The 26,259-nt window shown below is 38.0% G+C and overlaps 1 protein-coding gene across 2 annotated transcripts in view; it reads right to left on the bottom strand.

Moving 5' to 3' along the window:
* The window catches only part of Neto2 (neuropilin and tolloid like 2), a 50,051-nt gene that overhangs the window by 5,991 nt on the left and 17,801 nt on the right, over window positions 1-26,259 (bottom strand). Inside the window, exons 3-7 of one of the 2 annotated variants that reach the window (XM_090357684.1) lie at window positions 24,959-25,099; window positions 24,114-24,362; window positions 21,881-21,925; window positions 21,671-21,798; window positions 13,296-13,524 (exon numbers count right to left, since the gene is read on the bottom strand). In XM_090357684.1, the coding sequence (XP_090213810.1) occupies window positions 13,296-13,524; window positions 21,671-21,798; window positions 21,881-21,925; window positions 24,114-24,362; window positions 24,959-25,099 (792 nt within the window). The remainder of the gene's footprint in view (window positions 1-13,295; window positions 13,525-21,670; window positions 21,799-21,880; window positions 21,926-24,113; window positions 24,363-24,958; window positions 25,100-26,259) is intronic. The other variant, XM_090357685.1, reaches the window with a different exon arrangement.

The following is a 26,259-nucleotide window of genomic DNA, read 5'->3' as shown; positions in this document are numbered from 1 at the left end:
TGTTTTCAAACTGTGATCCTCAGATCTTAGTATTTGAGGATATAGGATTACAGGAGTGACCTACTAGCATGTGGCAGAGACTGTAATTTTGCTATTTAGAAAATATATGTTTTAAAAGCCATATAATGAGTGACTGTTGTCCTTAATGTACTATGTTATCTCTCATCTCTTTTGCTATCCCTTGGTTATATCATATTGTTATAATATTTCACCTTGTTATCTGATATATTTTATATGTGCTTAATTGGTTATTTGAAATTGGATGGGGAAGGGGGAAATCAAAAAGAGCGGGGGGAGGGAGGGAAATGGGGTCCATGTCATGAGAAAGGGTATCAATGTTTGTGAAGTAATCCACCTTCTATCTGGTGAATACAATGTAACCCTTCTATTAATTACAATAAAATAAATAAAAAGAAAAAAAAGAAAAACAAATTAAAAAATATGTTTTATAATGGAAGGAAAATAGAATATTGCTCTCTATTGAACTGACATACTCAAAATATTTTTCAGATGTATATTTATTTAAAAATTATTTTCCATATGAAAGAATTTAATTTTACTATAGTACTAAATACTACCTTTCTCATCTTTCTCTTAATAAATACACAATAGGCCTCTTAAAAATAACCCACAACTCCGACATGTTCTCTTCTTCAATAAAGGCTGTTTAGGTTAACAGAATGCATTTTTGTATCATCCCTTCATGGTATTTTCCTAGACTGACTCTGAATAAGGGCAAAAAAGTAAGAATTTATTGGGACCTCTGAGACCCCAAGTATAATTTGATGGATGTAAGTCAATAGAGAATATCCCAAACTGTTTTGCTATTAGATGCAAACATAATTTCTCCTTGAGACAGAGCCACAAATAATGAGGAAACATAGAGCAGAAAACACTTGAAGCTGTAAAGAGCCATCAAAGTGTGGACACATAATGTAATAAAGTCAGAAAGTCAAAGAGCCTCAGTAGCATTCACCAAAGCTCTATAGCAGCAGGTTATATCCATCAGTGGTTCCTCATTATAGATTGGGACTTGTTCATTCCTTGAGTTTAGGCATGCTTGTCTACATATAACTAAACAGCTTTCAGTATTTGCAGAATATTTATTCATACAGTTCATGTATAACAACCCTGAGAAATATATGCACTCTGAAACAGGTTAGGAATGAACAACCTGGGAAACACTGATGTACAGCAGAATTGGGAAAACCCAACCCAACCAGCATCAGTAAAAATGGTTTCTGTTATCAGTTTATGCCTCCTTTAAATACAAGGCCTTCCTTGAATCACTTTCCTCTATTTGCAATGTTATCTTTGACTTTGTTTCTAAGATATGGTGAGTTATCTGTCTGGATCCCTTTATTCTTTTTTTTTTTTTTGCCAGTCCTGGGCTTGAGCTCAGGGCCTGAGCACTGTCCTTGGACTTTTTCAAGGCTAGAGCTCTACCACTTGAGCCTCAGCACCACTTCTGTTTTTTTTCTATGTATGTGGTACTGAGGAATTGAACCCGGGTTTTCCAGTATGCTAGGCAAGCACTCTACCACTAGGTCAAACTCCTGGCTGGATCCCTTTATTCTTAACCTAAGTGCAAAAAGTATATAACCAATCAGTTAATTACTCATACACTGTTAACTTTTCAAAAGAGTACCATTTAACAATTAAAATAACTATTTCAAGCTTTTGCAGTCCTATAATTCTAGCTACCCAAGAGGCTGAAATCTGAGGATCAAGATTTAAAGCCAGTGTGGGTACATATGTCTGAAAGATGCTCTAAATTAACCAGCAAAATAGCTGGACTAGAGATGTTATTCAAGTGGTATAAATAAGAAAATTGTTTTACTGTTGTTGTGGTTCTTGGCCTTGAACTTAGGGCTTTGTCCTCACTAGGCTGGTGCTTTATGGCTGAAGCATGCCTCTAGGTCAGTTTTTCACCCTCTTCACAGTCTTGCTTCCCACCTGGCCACCTGAGCTTCCATAAACTTACTTTTAGTCATAGTCACTGGGATCACAAGACATATCAGGCTTGCCTGGTACCATGCTCATCTAAATTTCCGCCTCCCTCTTGTCTTAGGATGACAGGCACATGTGCCTGCACTCACCTATGGGTTGCGCTATGGGCAGTCTCAAGGACATATCTGCTCGGGCTGGCCTTGAAACATAATTCTCCCATTCTCAGCTTCCCAAGTAGCTGAGATTACAGCCTCCGATATTCAGAAGATATAAACTATTTTTTTTTTTTGTGGGTCATGGGGCTTTAACTCTGGGTCTGGGCGCTGTCACTGAGCTCTTCAGCTCAAGGATATCTCCCCTTGAGCCACAGCACCACTTCCCCTTTTCTAGTGATTTACTGGAAACAAGAGTCTCTCGGTTTTTTAACGGTGTTTAGTGCCTGGGCTGGCCGTGAACTTCAATCCTCAGATTTCAGCCTCCTGAGTAGATGGAATTACAGGCGAGGTAAACTATATTTAGAGAATACTTTATTAGTTTCTGTAATTAAACCCACATAGACAAGACCTTACATATTTAATACAGTGTGTTTGAGGTAAACTATTTTTAAGACAAAGCAAATGAGGCCAGAAATAGCACTGTGGCTCTTTGACTTTCTTTCTTAGAACTTTATGTGAGTACATTTTGATGGCTCTTTATAACTTCAAATGTTTTCTACTCCATGTTTCCTCATCAACTGAACAATGAGAGAAAAATATTAATTTTTTTGGCCAGTCCTGGGGCTTGAATTTAGGACCCAAGCACTGTCCTTGGGCTTTCTCAAGGCTAGAGCTCTACCACTTGAGCCACAGCACCACTTCCAGCTTTTTCTATGTGTGTGGTATTGAGGAATTGACTCTGAATCTTTGTGCATGCCTGGCCCTTTAATTTTTATTACAGATTTGTGTGTGTGTCTCTTGAACCACTCTGCTTTAGGTTATTTTTTTACTTAGGGTTTGGCTTTTTGCCATATATTTCTGCTTCTGTCTCCTGAGTATCTGAGACAGTGGGCATGAACCACTACCCCTGGCTCATTACATATTCTTTTTTTTTTTCTGTCAGTTGTGGGGCTTGAACTCTGGGCCTGGGTGCTGTCCCTGAGCTCTTCAGCTCAAGGCTAGCACTCTACCACTTTGAGCCACAGTGTCACTTCTGGTTTTCTGGTGATTAATTGGAGATAAGAGTCTCACCCACTTTTGTGCCCAGGCTGGCTTTGAACCTTGATCCTCAGATCTCAGCCTCCTGAGTAGCTAGGATTATAGGCATGAGCCACCAGCGTCTGGCCATTATTGCATGTTCTTTACAACTGCTCTCCATATTACTTAAAACAATTAAGAAAACAGTACTAAGACTGTCAGATTTGCTTTGTAGAAATGTTTAATTTATAGCTATAAATATATTAAGTTTTATGGCTTGTCATTGGAGTAGTATAGCTGTTTAAAACAAGAATGAAGGTATTAGTTATTGATGTGGAATGCTAACAAGAACTGCTATTGTTCCAAACCATACTAAAAAGCTGAACTATAGGTTTTTATGAGTGAGAAACAAATAACAAAAATAGTTATAAACTGATCTCTACTTTGGTGTGAAGACTTTTCTGTCCTGCCTCACAACTGGGTCACAGGGAGAAGAGGAGGGTGGGAACTCTACATTTCATAATGTTAAACAATGGCTTTGTCCTTCAACTGAGCCTACAATGTGACCTGCTTGCAATACGCCACTGAACATCACATATGGATTTACTCTAACAAAAATAGCTCTGCTGCCTTCACAGTTCTAGTTCTAGAAACAACTTTCCTAAAACCATATCTTTCCTTAAGGAGTATATATTAGTGCACAGAGCCTGGGAAGAAGTTAAACAACATCCTGGTTACTTTTCTACATCCTCCATGTTAGCAAATTTTTACTAGCCATAACTCAATCTGATACTAGATAACAGGAAGCCAATCTCTCATGCAAAATTAGCTCATTTATAGAAACCTCTTAATGTTTTCAAGGGTAGACTGTATAACAATTATAAATTGTTAAAGAAAAAAAAAGTCAACACTTTGAATAAAAAACTATCCTTTTGAACTCTGGAGTCTATCAAAGAGACTGGCCTTTGTTTTATAAAGTATTATGAATTCCCCTTATTTTTACTACATTTTCTTTGATGACCAGTTTTCTTTTTGTTCTTGGGCAATAAAACTAAATGTGGGATATGGGATGACATCTACTATAGATTGTAATTTAATATAACATATGATAACTTAATGTAAGGTATCCCTTAATATAAATATGGGGGAAGACATGGTACTGCATTAAACTGCATAGCTTCTGTATGACAAAGGACATAGCTAGCAAGTTAAAAATAGAAAGCACACAGTGTGGGAGAAGATCTTCTTTAACCATATGACAGACAAAGGCCTCATATCTAAAATATATCTACAGCTCAAAAAATTGAATCTCTCCAAAACAAATCTTCAAAGAAACAACCATCCCATTAAAAGATGGGCCAAAGACTTAAAGAGAGACTTCTCTGAAGAGGAAATAAGAATGGCCCATAGACACACGATAAAATGCACCTACTATCTGGGAAATATAACTGTAACCACTCTATACATTACCTCACTAATAAAAAATAAAATGGAAAAAATATTGGGGAAAACCTTAAGTATATGTGTAGAAAATACCATTACAAAAACACATCATTAGAGAATTTATAACATTTAGACTAGTGTTGCCCAAAATAAGACATAGTCTAAAAATGGTGAGCAAGTAAAAATTAAATTGTTTTACTGAGATAGCTAATTTCACACAGCTCATAGGTGCAGACAAGGGTTGACCCGACAGGCCTGAGGCTACTTTTTAGGGGTTCTGCTCAAGTTGCTGCCTCTTGGCTGGTATCTGTGAATGTGGCTTTCTTTTCTCTACACCCTACCACATAAAGGTATTTCGCCATGCTTAGTTTGTGGGAACAATACTGTCTATGTGAAACACCTGCTTTATTTCTGCCAGTCAGGAATTATGGTATATGAAAGGCAAAGGATGCCTATGTGACTAGACTCTGACGGTGTTTTCCCCTTGCTGCTCTCATAGTGTATACCTCTGCTCAACCAGCCTTAGTTATTACTACAAATATGTGCTGGGTATGGTGAGTTTGTCTGGCAAATCCCCTATCATGTGGTGGTACTGAGGAGCCCTGAAACAGCATCCAAAATATTCCCATTGTACTATATAATATGAGGTACCATGCAGATGCCTTACATTCTCTTTTATTCTTTCCTCTCCCTCTCTCCCTTCCTTTCTTCACTGGGGTCTCATATTCTCAGTGGACTCTTCTCATGGTTGGTATTCTAACAATAAGCCATGCTTCCACAGCTAGTATTATACTTAACAGCAAAAAGCTAAAGCCATTCGCTCTAAAATCGGGAATGAGACAAGGATGCCCACTCTCTCCACTCCTCTTTAACACAGTATTAGAATTCCTAGCCAGTGCAATAAGGCAAGAAGCAAGCATAAAGGGGATCCAAATAGGGAAAGAGGAAGTAAAACTTTCCCTCTTTGCAGAGGGAAAGAATCCTATAGACTCTACTCCCAAGCTCCTTGAGCTGATTCAAAACTTTAGAAGGGTAGCAGGCTATAAAATTAACCCTCAAAAATCAACTGCCTTCCTCTACGCCAACAGTGAGAGGAATGAGGCAATAATCAGGAAAGCAACTCCTTTTGTAATAGCCTCAAAGAAAATAAAATACCTAGGAATTAACTTAACTAAGAATGTAAAGGATCTTTTTGATGAAAAGTTTAAAACCTTGGAAAAGGAAATTAAAGCAGAACTAAGGAAATGGAAAAACCTCCCATGCTCCTGAATTGGAAGAATCAATATCGTGAAAATGACAATCTTGCCAAGGGCTATCTACAAATTCAATGCAATACCCATCAATATCCCAATGTCATTCTTTAAAGAAATAGAAGAGGTAATCCAAAATTTCATATGGAATAATAAAATGCCCCGTATAGCAAAAACACTTCTTAGCAGAAAGAACAGCGCAGGAGGAATTTCAATACCAAACTTTAGACTCTATTACAGAGCTATAATTATCAAAACAGCTTGGTACTGGCACAAGAACAGGCCTGAAGACCAATGGAATAGAACTGAAGACCCAGATATTAAACCACAGACCTATGGCCACCTAATCTTTGACAAGGGAGCCAAAAAAATAGAATGGAAGAAAGCCTCTTCAACAAGTGATGCTGGCAAAACTGGTTAAGCAAATGCAGAAAACTAAAGTTGGATCCTTCTTTGTCACCCTGCACTAGAATTAGCTCCAAATGGATGAAAGACCTCGAGATAAAAACCAACACACTGAAAACTTTACAAGAAGGAATAGGAGATACACTAGGCCTCTTTGGCACAGGTCAAAACTTTCTTAATAAGGACCAAGAATCACAAAAAATCAGAGAAAGTCTGGATAAGTGGGACTGCATTAAACTGCAGAGCTTTTGTATGGCAAAGGACATAGCTAGTAAACTAAGTAGGAAGCCTACAGAGTGGGAGAAGATCTTCACCAACCATACAACAGACAAAGGCCTCATATCTAAAATATATCAACAGCTCAAAAAATGGAATCAGTCCAAAACTAATCTCCAAAGTAACAATCATCCCATTAAAAGATGGGCCAAAGACTTAAAGAGAGTCTTCTCTGAAGAAGAAATAAGAATGGCCTATAGACACATGAAGAAGTGCTCAACATCTCTGACCATAAAAGAAATGCAAATCAAAACAACTCTAACATTCCACCTCACTCCAGTTAGAATGGCCAGGATCAAGAAAACTAATAACAACAGCTGCTGGAGGGGATGTGGCCAGGAGGGATCACTACTACACTGTTGGTGGGAGTGCAAACTCATTCAACCACTATGGAAAGCAGTATGGCACTTCCTTAAAAGACTAAACATAGAGCTCCCCTATGACCCAGCAATTCCACTACTTGGCATTTACCCAATCATCCAGAAACAAATAAATTTATATTCTTTTTTTTTTTTCCTTGCCAGTCCTGGGCTTGAGCTCAGGGCCTGAGCATTGTTCTTGGGCTTTTCTCAAGGTTAGCACTCTGCCACTTGAGCCACAGCACCACTTCTAGCCTTTTTCTATGTATGTGGTACCGAGGAATTGAACCTGGGTCTTCGTGCATGCTAGGCAGTCACTCTACCACTAGGCCAAACTCCTGGCCCTAAATTTATATTCTTTACATCTGAAATCTGAGATGTATTTCTACAATGACAGAAGAATCCATCTGTCTTTGGTCACATTATAGGAGCTGAGTAGTGGTGTCTGGTTAAGGGCTGTGCTTAGGTGTGTGTTGAAAGAAACCAAGGAGGAGAACAAGAAGGCAGAGGTTTCTGTTTAGTGATGTCTCTATACAAAGCACTGAGCTTTAGTAGTCTGAAATGCTGAAACAACCTCCTATAGATGGGTTTGCTTTTTAACATAAAAATAGTTTTCAAATTAAAATTTTAAAAAGTTTAGAATCTAGCCCAGATCATATCCATCATCCAATAAGCATCTGAAGCAGTTTATCCATGGCAAACACCGGCTTGGTTTCTTGACACTTCTGATGCCTTGTGGAAACTATGTCCAAACCAGCTGAACACTTGTCCATTCTCATCTGCTCAGTTTTCAGTTCCAAGTTAGATTCATAGCTGTGGTAGATTTCTGACTCATTTGGCTTAAACTTTACTTTCTAGATTAGTCACCACATCTTGATGATTCTGTCCCCTTAACTCTTCTCTATCCTGTTAGTGTTTGGTTTTGCCCATGGTTTTCACCTGACTACAGGAGTACCCCCTGTACTGGCTCTCACTCCCCATCAAAGGCCCAGCTCTACCAAGTCACAGTGTAAATATACAACTCATGGATGCCTGGAAGACAAAGCCTACATTTAGCCTTTGCAGTGGAGCTTCCATTCCTTTCTTGGCTTCTTTCCTTCTTTTTCTACTATTGCTTCTCAGGATCTGAATGAGCTCTGCTTTAACACCATTGCACATTCTGTGGCTCTGGCTTAGGATAGAAAACTCAGTTAACATTTCTTTTGAAATATATCTGTTCTCCAGGACTCATGCTCCGGAACCACTTATTCCACAACTGATGCTGTTTGCTGATGCTCTTTGTCGCAGTCAGTTCTATATTATTTGTATATGAGATACTTCATAGGATCTTACAAGATTTCATTCACTCTTGTATCTTCATGGTATCAAACACAGTACCTTTTCTGTTATCTGCTAAATGAGTAGAAGCCAGGTAGAAAGGCTGATTTGACAAACTGGCTTCAAAACCCAACTGACCAACTGACAACTCAAAATCCCTTTAAAATTACAGATATAAAAGCTCAGCTAGAACACCATCTGTATATGGTCACAAATAGGATTTTAAAAGAGTAAATAGAAAATAATATAATATCTTGAGATTATAAGTAAAAGAAAAACTATTAAACTTCAAATTTATCAAGTAAAACTTCTGATAATATCTTACTGCTACATCTTTATACTTTCAGATTTGGGATTTGTTCAAATGATACAGCTTGAGTCAAGATACAAAAGTTGAATTTTTGTTTTGTTCATGAGCACATAGATATACCACTGCTTTCTAGAATATATACCTATGTGATATAAACATTACACTCAGCCATGGCTGGCAGTATGAGTATGTTTTTAAATATTCTTCATGTAGGTGATTAATGTGAGTAAAGAGAATAGTCAGAGAGGCTAATTGGTCCAGCTCCTGTATGGGTTGAAGGTAAAAGCAATTTAAATTAAGTAAAAGCCTATTGAGGTGGCATATGTTTATAATCCCAGCTAGCTGAGATGAAAAGATAGGATCATGGTCCAAGGCTAGATTGGAAAAAATTATCTTAAAAACAATTCGGATGTGGTATATGCCTGTAATCCCAGCTACTCAGGGGCCAGAAACAGGAGAAATGTGGTCTAAATCTACTTCAGTCAAAAATGGGAGATGCTATCTGAAAAACACAAAAACTACAAGGATTGAAAGTGTGGCTCAAGTGGTATAAGCACATTCATAACAAGTATGAAGCTTCAATCCTCACTACTGACCAAAAAAAGGCAATGGTTTTTAAAAGCTGATTTGTGTCGTAGATAATATGATTTGAACTTACTAACAAAACAAAATGAATATAAGTAAGCACTGAAATATTGATTGAATTTTTAGGAGACAGAAATACAAGGACATGTTGGGCAGGGAGTTTGGCCTAGTGGTAGAGTGCTTGCCTAGCATGCACAAAGAACCGGGTTCAATTCCTTGGTACCACATACATAAAAAAAAAGCTGGAAGTGGTGCTGAGGCTCAAGTGATAGAGCTCTAGCCTTGAGAAAGTCTAAGAGCAGTGCTCAGGCTCTGAGCTCAAGCCCAGGACTGGCAAAAAAAAAAAAAAAAGAAAAAAAAAAGAAATACAAGGATATGTAGCAGAACCAATTTCTTTCTGGTGAATTGTTCAAGAATTTAAGGAAAGATCTCCTTAAATCTAAAAAAAAAAAAAATCTGTCCTCAACAGATTTTAATCTAAAGGAAAATGTTAGATTAAACAATTTCACTTGTAGGAGTCTGTCCTAATGATACATCTCCAACAATATGAATGAATGTACATATAAAACATCAGTTTTGGAGTGATTGAAGTTTTTGAGCTGTTGATATATTTTAGATATGAGGCCTTTGTCTGTTGTATGGTTAGTGAAGATCTTCTCCCACTCTGTAGGTTTCTAGCTAGTTTGCTAGCTATGTCTTTTGCCATACAGAAGCTCCAAGAAACAATCATCCATTAAAAGATGGGCCAAAAACTTAAAGAGAGTCTTCTCTGAAGAAAAAATAAGAATGGCCTATAGACACATGAAGAAATGCTCACTATCTCTGGTCATAAAAGAAATGCAAATCAAAACAACTGTAAGATTCCACCCACTCCAGTTAGAATGGCCAGGATCAAGAAATCTAATAACAGCAGATGCTGGAGGGGATGTGGCCAGGAGGAATCACTACTACACTGTTGGTGGGTATGTAAACTTGTTCAACTACTATGGAAATCAGTATGGCAATTCTTCAAAAGACTAAACATAGAGCTGCCCTATGACCCAGCAATTCCACTCCTTGGCATTTACTCAATCATCCAAGGACATATTAAATCCACTAGCACAACGATGCTGATTGCAGCACTATTTACCATAGCAAAGCTATGGAACCTACCCAGATGCCCCTCAGTTGATGAGTAGATTAACAAGATGTGGTATTTATACACAATGGAATTCTATGCTGCTATCAGAAAGAATGACATCACCCCATTTGTAAGGAAATGGAAAGACTTAGAAAAAAATCATATTAAGTGAAGTAAGGCAGACTCAAAGGAACATAGACTCAATGGTTTCCCTCATTCGTCATAATCAGTAGAAACCTGGGGCTCTCCTAGCAGAGATTTACAATACAGCAAAACCTAGATACATACGGCCATATAGTATGACGCTAAATGAAAGGAGCTCCAGGATATAGAAACAAAAGCAATATAATGAGTGATTTTTGTCCTTAATGTAGTATGTTATCTCTCTTCTCTTTTTGCTGTCTCTTGGTTATCTCATATTGTTATAGTATTTTATCTTATTATCTGATATATTGTATATATGCTTATTTGGTTATTTGAAGTATGATAGGGAAGGGGGGAAAACAAGATGAGGGGAGAGGATGGGGGAGGGAAATGGGGACCAAGACATGAGAAAGAGTATCAATGTTTGTGAGGTAATGCACCTTCTATATGGTGAATATAATGTAATCCTATTAATTATAATAAAAATATATGAAAAAACATCAGTCATAGCACTATTTGCAATTGCAGAAAATGGGCAATTACCTGTATGTTCATAAATAGGAAATTGAATAAAGATACTACAAACAGCATTTTTACTCTTCATGTAGCACTTAAGATCATTTTTATAAACTGACATGAAATGATACCCAATATATATTAGGGAAAATATCCAATATGTTAGGTGAAAAAATACAAAATGCAAAAAATTCTGCTTCCTTCTTCTTGTAAGAACAAAGAAGATAACACACACACACACACACACACACACACACACACACTCATTTGTACAAAACTGGAATGGACTGAAACACAGAGAGTAAGCCTAATATACAACAGGAAAAATTTTCAAGTGCATCCTCTGTGCAGCTCTCTGACAAAAGTCCTCTAAGTGCCTCCAAACAAAACCAATTTAAAGTAACCATGATCTTGCATGAGTATAAAACAAAATACAAAGTCACAAATGACTAAGTATATCACCCACAAGGAAAGGAGCGAGAAAAACAGTTAACCTAAGTAAGAGGATAACTGTATTTTAACATCAAGGCTGTTTTTTAAAAAAAGGCTGTCTACCAAAGGGGGAAAAAACTATACGCAAGACAGCATGTTGGGGAAGTTCTCAGAGATAATGGCTAGCTATTTTGAAATGCTGTGTATACTAGAACTGACTGGATAATGAGAGTCAGATTTCTCATAGTAAACAGCAATGATTGACCCCAGGGCTTCAGCAGGGTCAATAGGTTGTGACCAGCTCACTCAGTGGAGCCAGGAAGGAGTAAAATATTGTTGGACACTGAGGGAACATGAGAGGCAAACTCAGAAGGCATTCCCTGGCCAAAGTTTGGATAGGAATTCACAAAATGTTAGCATTTTAGAGTAATACTAGCACTAACGTATGATATAGTAATAGGATAAAGTAGGCATTCATGGACTGATATTGCTTAAAAGCCACCGAATAAGTGAGGGCAAAAGACCAATTCTTCTTCACAGAAGAATTACAATTAATGAGTTACAATTAATGGAATAATGGAAACTGAAGACCACCATCAGATCAGAACAAAGGTAATAACTCTTGCAGGTTATAAGCAGAAACTATCAATGGATGCTCAAATTAGTGGGTATAAAGTTATGTGCAGAGCCACATAGGACAAAGATTGGAGAAACTGACAGCACCTTATTGAAGTGATGAAAGTTAGTATCATGGCCAATAAGACATATCCATATTTACAAGACCCTCCTTCCTAATATGATGCCCAGAGGAAGCACAGTGATATTCTTGAAGAATTTCATGACACTATTCCTCATATGGTCAACATCATCAATCACCAAGAAAGGCCGAGTAGCTGTCACAGATGTAAGAGCCAAGAACACTTCACAACGGAAAGTTCTGTTATGTAAGAAACTACATCCAAAAAGATACTGATGGTAAAAACCAGTGGTGTCTGACTCTTTCCTCCAGTTTCTCACCAAAGACCCAGAAGTGGAGTTGTGGCTCAACTGGTAGAGCAATAACTGTCAGGGGAAAAAAAAATTAATAGGTAACATCCAGATTTTTTTGTTTTGTTTTTTTTTGTCAGTCATGGAACTTGTATTGGGTGCTGTTCCTAAGCTCTTCCGCTCAAAGCTACCAACCTACTCCTTCAGCCATAGCACCACTCCTGGTTTTCTGGTGGTTACCTGGAGATAAAGAGTCTCACAGACTTTCACGCCTGGGCTGGCTTTGAACTGTGATCCTCACATCTCAGCCTCCTGAGTAGCTAGGATTACACGCTTGAGCCACCAAAGCCCAGCAATGACCAGGACTTAAGTTCAAGCTCAGTGCATATGTGAGTGCACACATGCACATGAGTGTGAGTGTGCATGCACACGTGCACGCACACACACACACACACAATTGAGAGAAAGCTAAGGAAGCTTAGGAAGCTCCTTCCTTCCCCCCCTTTCTTCCTTCCTCTTGTCTCTGTTGAACTCAGAGTCTGAACACTCTTTAGTTTTTTCTTTTGTTTTGTTTTTGCTCCTACCAAATGAGATATAACTCCACTTTAGGTTTTTTTTTCCCTTTGGCTTGAACTTGGCTTGGGCACTGCCCTTGAGCTTTCTCAAGGCTAGTGCTCTACCATGTGAGCGACGGCACCACTTCCAGCTTTTTTTGTATGTATGTGGTTCTGAGGAATCGAACCCAGGGCATCATGCATGCCTAGGCAAGCACTCTACCACTAGGCCATGCTCCCGGCCCGTATTTCTAGCTTTCTGATGGTTAACTGGAGATAGAGTCTCAGGGACTTTCCTGTCGGGCTGGCTTCAAACCATAATCCTAGATCTGAGTAGCTGGAATTACAGGCATAAGTCAACAGCAGTTGGTCAAAACACTCACTTCTACATGCTTAGTTTTAGTCAAAATTAAGTGCACTATGAACGAATGAAACTTATTACAAGATCTCCACACTACAGTAATTGTGAACTTACGCTCTATAAAGGACGTGAAAAGCATTCGAAACCTGCTAAGCCGACTGCCTTCGTCTGCCCACATGCGGATAACCCCGACTCCTGTTTTGAGTGTTACATCATTAGCTACAGTACTGCAGAACTTGGCCTTCAGATTCTCAATGGCACTGCTCCCATCGTACACAGCAACGAAGTTTCTCTTGCATTCGTTTGAGTGCTCCATTTGGTAATCTAGGAACCTCAAATAAATCTGTAACATTGAAACAGAAAAAAACACTGCTTTTTAAAATGGTTCATTAAAATTTTTTTTTACTGCAATTATCCACAGCCAACATGGTAAGACTGAATTATAACAGGTGACAGGAAAACAGAATAGATAAAAGGCTGATACATAAGCAGTTAAGGGAGGTAAGCCCAGTGGAGCATTTCTTGTTGTGTTAAAAATAGAAGCAAACCTTAAGGACTCAAAGAAGGGATTCAGCTTTCTGCCGCACAAGGTATCGACTGTCTGACAATTCCATCAGTATAAAGGCAATCTCATGGAAATGACTTGAGGGAAACGAGTCATTCGATTTCATTATTCTAACAATCAGTGTAATTGGCAAATTTCTTTTAGTTTTTTTTTCCTGTACATTTTAAAGCCTAAATGTAATCAAATGATACACATCTTTTGGTTGTAACATATCAAAAACCTTATCACCTCTCTTTATCAGCATAGTTATTTAAACAATGTCCTGTCACATTTATCCGTTATTTGATTCTTATACACTTCAGTTTTAATGTTCCAGTTTTTTCTTTTCTTTTTTTTTTTGGTCAATCCTGGGGTTTAAACTCAAAGCTTGAGCACTGTCCTTGGGCTTTCTCAAGGCTAGAGCTCTACCACTTATGCCACAACACCACTTCTGGCTTTTTCTGTGTATGTGGTACCAAGGAATCGAATCCAGGTCCTCGTGCACACGAGGCCAGCACTCTACCACTAGACCAAACTCTCAGCCCCTAATGTTCTAGTCTTTAAATGACACTTCCTGATAGAAATTTATTGTGAAAGAAAGCACAATTAGTGTTTGCTTTATTAAAGTTTTATAGGGAGTCTGTTGCTTCCTCATGGCTAGCATTAACCCAGTTGAACCAATCTCCAGCCCTGCTTTTTGCTGGTGATTTTGGAGATAGATTTAGGAGCTTGCCCAAGATTTAGAGCAGGTATTATCTGTGTCCTTTTCACTTTACAAGATGTTTACACATGTCTATGCTCACCTTTACTCTTTCAGCTTTAATTGCTCATATTTGACTCTTCTGAGTAAATATATAGATTCCTTTGAACTAGTTACTTTCCTGAGAAAGTGGTATGCCAAGTTCTGTTTAAAGGGCTTTATTTAATAAAACATGTCACCCAGGCTCACGCCTGTAATCCTAGCCTCTCAAGAGGCTGAGATCTGAGGATCATGGTCCAAAGCCATCTTGGGCACTAAAGAATGTGAGACTCTTATCTTCAATTAATCATTAGAAAATGGGAAGTGCTGCTGTGGCTCAAGGGGTAGGGTGGTACCCTTGAACTGAAAATGAAAAGCTCAGCACCTAGGCCCAGAATTCAGAATGACTCGCCCCTCCCCCACCACACAAAGTCACATTTTTTTCCTCTGTAGATTATCTTGATGCCACGAAACTAAGAACAAAAAATCAAATGTACTGCTCAAAATTTGACCAAGTGAGGCAAACAATTTGGCCTAGTGGTAGAGTGCTTGCTTAGCATACATGAAGATTTGGGTTCAATTCCTCGGTACCACATACATAGAAAAAGCCAGAAGTGGTGCTGTGGCTCAAGTGGTAGAGCAGCATATCCTTGAGGACAGTGCCCAGGCCGTAAGTTCAAGCTCCAGGATGGTAAAAAAAAATTGACCAAGTAACTTTGGTTTATTTGAAATGACTAGTTTACCATTTCTATGAGAGTGGTAAACCATAATAAAATAGGTTTCCTATTCTGAAACTTTAGTCTTCATGCATGTATTATTATTTTTTTTTGGTATGCATGTATTCTTAATAAAAAAACATTATGGTTTTGATTGGGCATTGGGGTTCATGCCTCTAATTCCAGTCACTTGGGAGCCTGAGGCAGGAGGTTTGCAAGTTTGAGGTCTGTAGAGAACTTAGTGAGAACTTCGGTCCAACCTCCATATATAGGAAGAAAAAAAAAAGAACATATTTTCTTAACTATATCATCAGTTCTCTTTCTCTATTCCTTATATAACCAGCACTCTACTCATGGTTCTATAGTTACAAGTCTCACTTGTCTCCTCGATTTGATTGCAATCTTCTAATGGGAGGACCATACGCTAAATCATGCTCAATATAAGGCTTGGGATCTGGTTCAAGTGGCAGGCATTCTGCCTGCTCAGCACAAAGCTCTGAATTCAAATCCCAGTACCACCAAAACTGTGAAATGCATAAACTGCAGTAACACTCAAACAATGTCTGAAGCAATTACTTTCTGTATTTAATTACTTACCTAGAGGAGAATTTCATTATTATATTTTTTCTTCTTTAGACCTTCTTTTCTTTTTCTTATGCTGTTGCCATGGCGCTTTTATTTCATACATATATAGTAAATATATAGTAAATGCTTTTCAAAGATATAATTTAAAAATCTAAACTTATATAAAAATATAACTCTATTGTGAATGTAGTAAAATATTCAGTAGTTTAGTTCAGTTACTTGCCAGAAAGCATTGATAACATGAATCTGACAGTGTATCCAGAGGGCATGAAGAGGGAACCCTCAACTAAGCACTCCTGGACTCAACCTGATCTTATATCCCTTAAGGATGTATGTTGTAACTAACATGAGCTTGCTTTTTTTTTTTTTTTGCCAGTCCTGGGGCTTGAACTCAGGGCCTGGGCACTGTCCTTGAGCTCTCTCAAGGCTATCACTCTACCACTTGAGCCACAGCACCATTTCTGTTTTTTTTTCTGTGTATGTGGTAACTAAGGAACTGAACCTAGGGCTTCAAGCAAGTTAGGCAAGCACTCTACTGTTAGGTCAAACTCCCCGGCTCTTCTCTGACTTTCTATCATGTCTTAGAAGATACTGACCATGCTCTTTCCAGTGTTTCAAAGCTTCCAAGTGGAATCTGTGTAGCACTGAAGCATTTTCTGTTAGGCTTTTAACTATGAATTCAATTTTTGAATAAATATAGTGATTCCGTTTCTTTATTTCCTGTTGGATATGTGTAGGAAGGATGCACATAGATACATCTAAGTCCTCTGATTTTGGGGCACAGAACACTTCCTTTCTTTTAGTTTCTGTAGATGCTGTCGGATGTGTAGGCAGTGAGTTTGTAAGTAGCTTTCAAGGAATTTGTCCATTTCATCTAAGTCCTCTGATTTGGGGCATAGAACATTTCCTTCCACCCTCCCTCTTGTCTTCATGTGTCCATGTTGGAAGTTAAACTCCGGAATTAAATGGTCACTTAGCTTTTTCATTCAAGGCTGGCATTCTACCACTTTAGGTATACCTCCACTTTCGACCTTTGAATAACTAATGGGAGATAAAAGTCTAATGGACTTTCCTGCCCAAGCTGGCTTTGAACTGGTCCTAAGATCAGGAGCTACTCCTGAGTATGTAGGATTACAGGTATGAGACATAGATGCCTGGATTCCACTTTCTTTTAAATAATAATAGTGATCCTCTCATTCCTGGTATTGGTAGGTGGTTTATATTTACTCAGGTATTTAGTGTTTACTGTCTTTCATTCACAAAGTTATACGACTTAAGTATCATTACTCTTAAAGCAGGTTTGAGGAAGTGGTGTTGTGGTTCAAGGGGTAGGGTGGTAGCCTTGAGCTAAAAAGCTCAGGGACAGTGCCCAGGCCTAGAGTTCAAGCCCCATAACTGACCAAAAAAAAAAAAGAGCAGGTCTGAGGTAATAGACACTCTCACTCTACCTTCATCATTCTATATCTTCCCTGTGTCCTTATTCCTGAAAGTTTTGCCAGACACAATATTCTGATTTCATCATTTTTCAAAAAAATTCTCCAGTATAATTGCCTATTTTTAGTGTCTATAATTTCTAAAGAAAACCCAGAGTCATTCAAATCATTGCTCCCTTATTTTAAAAAAGCACTATTTTTTCTCTGGTAGATCGTAAGACTAGTTTCAAGTGATCTGACTTTGATGTGTGCAGGTCTTTTCTGTTCTTTCTCCTGGTTGGTGTTATCCAATCTTCTTAAATTTTTACATTTATGTCTTTTGCTAAACTTTGTACCTTTTTCACAATTATTTCTCCAAATATTATTCTGTGCTAAGCTGTTTCTTTCCCCTGTAAAGTTCAAATGGCTAGGCCTTCTGACATTGTCTTATGAGGGCTCTGTTAATTTGTTCTCAATTTTGTTTTGCATTTCAGATTGCATAATTTCCACCAATTTCATCTTTAAATCTTTAAATTTCTATCATCTTCTGATAGAAATTATATACAGTGAATATTTCTATAAACTTTTCATTTCCAAGTGGTCCTTTATCTTTTGATTTTCTGCTTTCTTTTTTTTGGGGGGGGGGGGATCGTCATGGGGCTTGAACTCTGGCCTGGGTGCTGTCCCTGAGCTCTTCAGCTCAAGGCTACTCTTCTACCCTTGAGCCAAGCCCCACTTCCCATTTTCTAGAGGTTAATGGAGTGCCTGGGCTGGCTTTGAACTTGACCCTCAGATCTCAGCCTCCTGAGATCTAGGATTATAGGCATGAGACACTGTGTCCAGCTTCTCTGTGTTCTTATATTCCCTTTTTCTTAGTTTATCTTCCCTCAAAGAGCATGATTGTTACCTGTTGCTTTAAAGTTTATGACAATTTGGCATCTGGTTCAAATTTTGTGGGTATCTTTCATTTCGAATTTAACAGAATTTCCAGTTCTGTGTGTGCGTGGGTGTATAATATATATATATATTTGTATTATCCTATATTTGAGTATCATGTTGACACTGAATTCACTTTAAAAAAAGACCCCATGATACCACTGAGTTTTGCTGTTTTTATTGTCTTAGAGGAAGTCCAACCCAGTTAGTCTCAGACTCAAGTTCTGTCTCACTTTGTGGGTGGTGGTTCCAGTCTGGATCCATTTCAGAGCTTTTGCCCTGTTGTAAAGGCTTTGCATCCCACTCAGACTTTGGTGGTGGCTTAATACCATGGCCAGTTTCCTTGGATTTGTACATGCAATGTCATCAGAATAGCAAGCCAGAGCTAATGTTTCCCCTTCTCTAGCTGTGTAGTCTTTGTTTTCCAGGTGACATTGTCTCAGCTTTCCCCAATTTCTCTAAGATAGAAATATACTTTCCTTAAGGGTAACCTTAGCCTGATAAACCTGTTTTGAGTTTGAGTGGGAAGGGCATGGAGGAGTATAGAGATTCCCTCCATGCCATCTAGATTACTTAACAATTTACTAATAGATAATTGTTATGTAATAGTTGATAATGTTCTCTTTCTTTTTGAGTGTGAGACCCGTACTCAATCTCAGGACCTGCCACTTTCATACATTTGCTTGTGTACTACCAACCGAGCCATGCCTCCAACCCCTACGTTCTCTTTTGATAATCTAAAACAAAGCCTAGACATTAAATAATTTCATTTGTAAACAGTTCCATATGTATCACCAAAGCTAATCAAATGAGAAACTCCTTGCATCCAATACCAGTTAATATCAAACATCCAATTATCTCTTAATGTCCCTCATTCTCCCATTTATATTTGTTTTAATCAGTAAATCTGTGGATTTTACATTTCTTTCAGTTTATAGATTCTTGTTGTTCTTTTCCATTTTGCTCATTAGGTACTCATAGGCCACCTACTAATAGGTTTTTTTTCTAACTTCATTTTTAACATTTTTCCATTTTTCATTTTTTAGGACAGTACTCTGGAAGTTGAACTCAGTTTCACCCTTACAAGCACTGATCTACTTAAGCCATATCCAGTCACTTTCACTCTGATGTTCAAATAAGGTTTCTTGCTTTTTGCCCAGGCTTGGTCCATGATCCTCCTACTTCTGCCTCCTAAGTAACTGGGATTACAGTTATATATACCACTGTGCCTGGTTACTTTTGATTTTTGACACACAGTAATTGCATATATTTATTTGAAACAATGTAAGCATAGAGTGTGTAATGATCAGATCAGAGGGATTAGCATTATCTATCAATTCAAGCATGTGTCATCCTATAGAGAATATTTGGAAACGCCTCTACCATTTTTGTTGAAATAGTTAATTATTGTTGACCATACTTATCTGACTGTACTACAGAACACTCGAAGTTACTTCATCTACCCATCTGCATCTCTGCTCCAAACTCTGTTAACCACTATTCTCTCTACTATGGGGTCAGACTTTTACCTTTTAGCTATGAAACAACATGTGATACTTATCTTTCTAAATGTGACTTATTTCACTTGACACAATGTCCTCCAGGCTCAATCATGCTGCTGAAATGAAAGGGTTTTTTTTTTCTTTTTTTCTATTGTAATTAGTAAAAGGGTTACATGATATTTGCCAGATAGAAGGTGCATTAATTCACATACATTGATACCCTTTCACATGTCTTGGTACCCGTTTCCCTCCTCCCCACACCCCCCACCCGTCTTGGTTTTCCCCCCTTCCCTATCAAATTTCAAATATCCAAATACAAATAAATTCAATATAAAATGAAAGGGTTTTGTAGAGAAATATTATTCTCTTGTGTAATATAACATTTTTTGGTCCATTCAGCTGTTGAAGGGCACCTCAGTCAATTCTAGTTTGACTAGTGTGAATAATGCTGCAATAAATATGACAGTATGGGTATCCCTTTGACATATATTATATAGATTTCTTTCCCTTTGGATATATACCCAGTCCACAAGTGGGGTTGTGAATCAAGAGGTAGAGTACTAGTCTTGAACAGAAAAAGGTGGCTCATGTCTGTAATCCTAGCTATGCAGGAGGCTGAGATCTGAGGATCAAGGCTCAAAACCAGCCCGGGTACAAAAGGACCTGAGACTCTTACCTCCAATTAACCTCTAGAAAACGGGAAATGGGGCTTGGCTCAAGGGTAGAGTAGAGCTCAGGGACAGCATCCAGGCCAAGTTCAAGCCCCACAACCGACAAAAAAAAGGGGGGCCAGGAGTTTGGCCTAGTGGTAGAGTGCTTGCCTAGCATGCACGAAGACCCGGGTTCGATTCCTTGGTACCACATACTTAGAAAAAGGTGGAAGTGGTGCTAAGGCTCAAGTGGTAGAGCTCTAGCCTTGAGAAAAAGCCAAGGACAGTGCTTAGGCCTTGAGCTTAAGCCCAGGACTGGCAAAAAAGAAAAAAAAAAAGTGAAAGTAGTTAACATCCAGCTTCGATCTGTGAAAGTTATTTAAAAACATTCTTCCCTGCAGAACTTTCCATAGGGGCTCCAGGTGATCAGCAAAGGCAGCACAGCAGGAATATAGAATTAAAACTCAGCAGGCCTGTGCTTCACCTTTATAGGACAAGCTTTGGTTAGAAAGTTAGAAGTTAGAAGGTTAGAGGTTAGAATATACACTAACTTCTACAGCCATATCTGCCTCCCATAAGAAAGGGTTTTATGGGGTTCTGATCATACTGTTCAAGACCTTTATTCACCAATTAGAAATCCACATATTTTGAAATCAAGGTGTTGTCCCTAAGCTTTTTGGTTCAAGACTAGTGCTCTACCACTTGAGCTACAGCTTCACTTCCATCTTTCTGGTGGTTGATTGTAGGTAAGAGTCTCATAGATCTGTCTGCCCTGGTTGACTCTGAACTTCAATCCTCAGACCTTAATCTCATGAGCAACTAGGATTATAGATGTGAGCCACCAGCATCTGGCTGATTTTAAGAATTTTATTCTTTTTTTCCCCCTGACAGCCCTAGGCTTGAGCTCTGGACCTGAGCACTGTCCTTGGGTTTTCTCAAGGCTAGAACGCTACCACTTGAGCCACAGCACCACTTCCAGCCTTTTCTATGTATATGGTACTGGCGAATCATGTCTTTGTGCATGCTAGGAAAGCACTCTACCACTAGGCCAAACTCCTGGCCCCAGAATTTTATTCTTTTAAAATTAAGGATCTTATTATATATGTGTTTTTGATATTTATATTTCAATTTATTTATTAAATGCTAAGATCTTAATGGATTCCTGAGAAGACAAAGTAATTAAATCAGCATTTCAAAAGTTGTTACCATATGTAGTGGTACAGGCCTGTAATCCCAATATTCAAGAGGCTGAGATAGTAGGATTGTAAATTGGAGGCCAATCTGGGGCTACAGAGAAAATCTGAGATATCAGTTCACACCAACAAATATTTACATAAACTATAACAACACACTATACAAATCAGCTTTCATTATGTACTTCTCAGAGGTGATTCATTATACATACCTTAGCTTTTGGAGTAGCTTTAATTGTCCATATGCAATCAACTGCTTGGCCAGGTTTTGTTTTGTCTTCTTGTTCTACCTGACTAGAACGCACTATTCCATCAGCTCCTGAGAGCTCAAACTGGCAATCTAGAAAGAATAAAGGAATAATGTTCAAAGGAAAACAAGACCAATCAAATATGTCAAGGGTAAAGCAGGTGATATACTAAACCTGGGATGGGATTTAAAATACCTCCTAGGTAAGTAAAGTCTGGATCTGTAACAGAAAAAAAGAAGAAAAGGAAGGTCATTGATACTGGGTTACTGTGGGGTTGACATTTCAGGCTATATCTAAAGCCGCACTGGTAACAAAGTTAAGAAAAAATTTTTACTGACATAGACTATATCTCTATCACTAGTCCCTTATAAGCTTGCCTATGGAACTAATGTTTATTAGTGTATACTTTTGATCCTATCTAATTGATCATTTATGATGCTTCAAAACTCATATCAACTATCAAATTTTCAGACACAGATAAGCAAAATGTGATGTATATATAACACAATAGAATATTAGCTTTTTGCTTAACCATATTTAAAGTTATCTTCTAAAATTTGTGGTTGAATGGGCAGTGGTGATGGTCCCCAGGCATTGTAACTACTGTACTTCCTATACTTCTGTGCACTTACAAGTGATCCAAAGGTAAATTTTATTACTACATATATTTTACCAACCATATATTATGGTAGTGGCCAATTAATTAATGGTGGCTCATTCCTGTAATCCTAGCTACTCAGAATGAAAAGTACTCATAGTAGAACACAGCTGAGCCCTGAGGATCCCAGTTTAATGCCAGCCTGAGTAAGAAAGATTATGAGACTTTTTATTGCCAATTATAGACCAAAAATCCAGGAGTGGAGCTGTGGATCAAATGGTAGGACATCAGCCTTTGGCGAAAAAGATGCAGGACAGTGTCCAGGTCAAGAGTTCAGGTCTTATTACTGGCACGTGTGACATATACACACAATCATAGACACTGGTGTCTTAAAAAACATATCAGAGGGGCCGGGAGTTTGGCCTAGTGGTAGAGTGCTTGCCTAGCATGCGCGAAGACCCAGGTTCAATTCCTCAGTACCACATACATAGAAAAAAAGCCAAAAGTGGTGCTGAGGCTCAAGTGGTAGAGCTCTAGCCTTGAGAAAGTCCAAGGACAGTGCTCAGGTCCTGAGCTCAAGCCCAGGACTGGCAAAAAAAACAAGAGAGAGAAATCTTGTTATCAAATAGCCCAGGGAAGGCCTCAAACTTGCAACATCCCTGCCCTTGCTTCTTCTTGAGTAGCTCTACTCACTGTGTGCCTCTGCCACCATTTAAAACCTTTTTAAAATGACAGTGTTGTGCAACTATCATCATTTTTTTTTGACATTGCAACTGAAAGTTTGTTCCAATTAAATACCAATTCTCTGTTCTTTATTCACTGGCCCCTGACAAGCATTCTATTTCCTGTTCCTATGATTTTTTTTATGACTCCTTTAGATATTTTATAGAAAAGCAGATTCATAAAAAATATTTGTAATTTTACTTTCTGGCTACCATTAATTAGCATGAACTTCTACATTCATCTATAACTCATCTATAACGAATTATAATTTACCCAATTCAGCTAACTTATATTCTTATCAAAGCTTGCACACAGATGTTTACAGAAGCTTTATCCATAACTGTTCAAACTTGGAAGTAACCAAGACTTTTCAGTAGAATGGGTAGACAAATTGTGGTATGATCAGATAATAAAGTATTCTGTCTGATACTGTAATGGTGAACACACATCACTAACACATTTGTCAATTCATAGAACCTACAATGTTTGCTGATCTCTAACGGTGATCAATGTTAATTTCTAATATCTGATCTCTCAAGGATGATCTCTAGTATAAACTATGCATTATTAATGATAATGATCTGTGAGTAGTGATTGGTTCATCGACTGTAACCAATGTTATCATTCTGTTGGCAAGATGTGGATGGTGAGGGAGGTAGCAGGTATATGAGAACTATATTTGTGCTCAATTTTACTTTACATGACTCTAGTGGTAGTTTCTTATAGATATGTGACTTGTAGATTTCTCTTTCTCTTTTTCTTTCTTTCTTTTTCTTCTTTTTTTGTGACAGTCCTGGGGCTTGAACTCAGGGCCTGAACACTGTCCTTGGGCTTTCTCAAGGCTAGAGCTCTCCTACTTGAGCTACAGTACCACATCCAGCTTCTTCTATGTATATAGTACTGAGGAATCAAACCTGGGTCTTCATGCACTCATTCTACCACTAGGCCAAACTCTAGGCTCTTGTGGATTTCTTTAAAGTCTCAATTTGATTAGCCTAATCAAATCTTTTCTAACTTGATGTTTCTGAAATCAAAGTGAAGTATTCAACCACTAAGAAAAAAGAATAAGGGTAACTTATTCTTTACCTGGAATAAATGAGTATTTTGCTCGAAATCCCAGTCCTTCAAGTTCTTCATCAGAACTAAATTTAATCCACATGAATCTCCCTGTTGACCTAATTAATGGAGGGCTTTTCATGCCACAATAACGATCTATAAGAGGAGAGAAACCAAATGGCCCATCTCGAACTTCCAAGTGATCAAACCGACATTCAAATGATGGCTCTATATAATAATGTTCATCAAAGGTCAACTCTATTCTTTGACGTGGAGCAGCTACAAAATAAGAGTAAGCCAATCAGGGTAATATATACAGGAAAGATACACATGTATGGATGCAAATGAGAAAAGCAAATCACTATGTTAATGTTTTATAGATGATGGTCACAGTATTATTATAAGCCATAATAAAATATTGTACTTCACACATAAAAGTAGAATAACATTTCATTTTGGTATATACCCTTTGTTTTAACAAATTTATCTGTAAATAGGTTTGACTGATTAAAGTTGGTATCTCCTAAATGATATACAAAACAATAAAAGAATTTACTACTATGGATGTAAATTTATATAATACCTATTTGGAAATGCTAACAACTATAACATTCTTGTCAAAGAAGTTTGTCATATATATTAGTACACCTAATTAACTTATACTTTAGTAGATTCTAAATTGTCATAAACTTTTAACTATCACTTATTAACATATTCAATATTACAATATTTATTTTTACCAGAGTTCAGTATAAATTATACTGAGTTTATCAGAGTTCAGTATAAAATATAAAATTCATTCATGTTGGTTTAAACAAGGCATTTTGCCAATGTGGTTAGTTTTACAGTAAGAAGTAACAATAGTAGACAAATACCTTCCAAAATGTAGATGCACTCCTTGTTTGGTGGATAGGAGTTGGGATAATTTGGTGAAGCAAAATGACCTCCATTGCTGGTTCGAACCCAAATGCCACATTGAGTTGGGGGACTGTGCTTGATTCCAATATTTTGTCCATCTTTAGGAAAAACAGAATTTTAGATATTATCCCAACCAAAGAGAACAGCATTTTTCCCTTTCTCCCACAACCACTCTAGTGTATATACATATGAATCCCTAGAGCTAACCACCAAATTTAGCACAACAGAAGTGAGAGAAAGATAAGAGTTCTGTATGCTGTGCTTGCTGGAAGAACTTTGCTGTTGGAGAAGATTGTCACTATGGAAGAGAAAAAGGAACTAAATTGCTTACATTTGACAAGGCAAAAAGTGATCTCTGGAATTATCTATGACATAGTATTTTTATACTTATTTTACCAAAAGCCAAGTAAAACTCAAAGATTACAGAAGGATTTTAAAGATTGCTACTGAATCACGCATTTACTTTTTTTTTTTTCCAGTCATGGGCTTGAGCTCAGAGCTTGAGCACTGTCCTTGGACTTTCTCAAGGCTAGAGCTCTACAACTTGAACCTCAGCACCACTTCTGGGTTTTTTCTATATATGTGATACCGAGGAATTGAACCTGGGTCTTCGAGCATGCTAGGCAAGCACTCTACCACTCTACCACTAGGCCAAACTCCCAGCCCCATGCATTTACTTTTACATCCTCCTCAAAATCCACTTTTGTGTGAGTGTGTGTGTGCCAGAACTGGAACCTGGCAGCTTTTTCTCTTTTCTTTTCTTATTTTTAAGTACAGATAAGTAGACACAATAGTAATAATTGGCAATAGTAGCAACACGTATGAACTAAGCTGGTTAAGTCTTCTTAGAAGCAATTTGATTTCATATAGCCTTCCCTTCTCCACACAGGCAGTTACTGTTCTACTATGTTAAAGTATTAGAGATGCTTTCTTTCCAGAATGTCAGACAGGATTGATGCACTAGGGGACATTAGGTACAGCTAAAGATGACAAGGTCAACTTGAAGGCAAAATTAGTTTACATAACAAACAAAACTCCTAGGCTTCTCCTACTGGCTCACGTGTGGCCTCCTGGAGGAACTCCTGAACCACTAAACAAAAAGTGGAAAGGCTTCTCTAGGGAACCTAATCCACAGTGAGAAAGACTCAACCATGGAGACACATGGGCTTCAGAATGCCGGGTCAGTCCACGGTGAGGGTCACAATACACAATCCTTACCTCGACTTGTAGACAACTAACGACCACCTTTTTATGCTCC

The sequence above is a fragment of the Megascapheus bottae genome, chromosome 24 (assembly GCF_031878675.1).
Source record: "Megascapheus bottae isolate mThoBot1 chromosome 24, mThoBot2.hap1, whole genome shotgun sequence".
Lineage (NCBI taxonomy): Eukaryota > Metazoa > Chordata > Mammalia > Rodentia > Geomyidae > Megascapheus > Megascapheus bottae.
The sequence above is the reverse complement of the archived record's forward strand: the minus strand, read 5'-3'. Positions and strand labels throughout refer to the sequence as shown.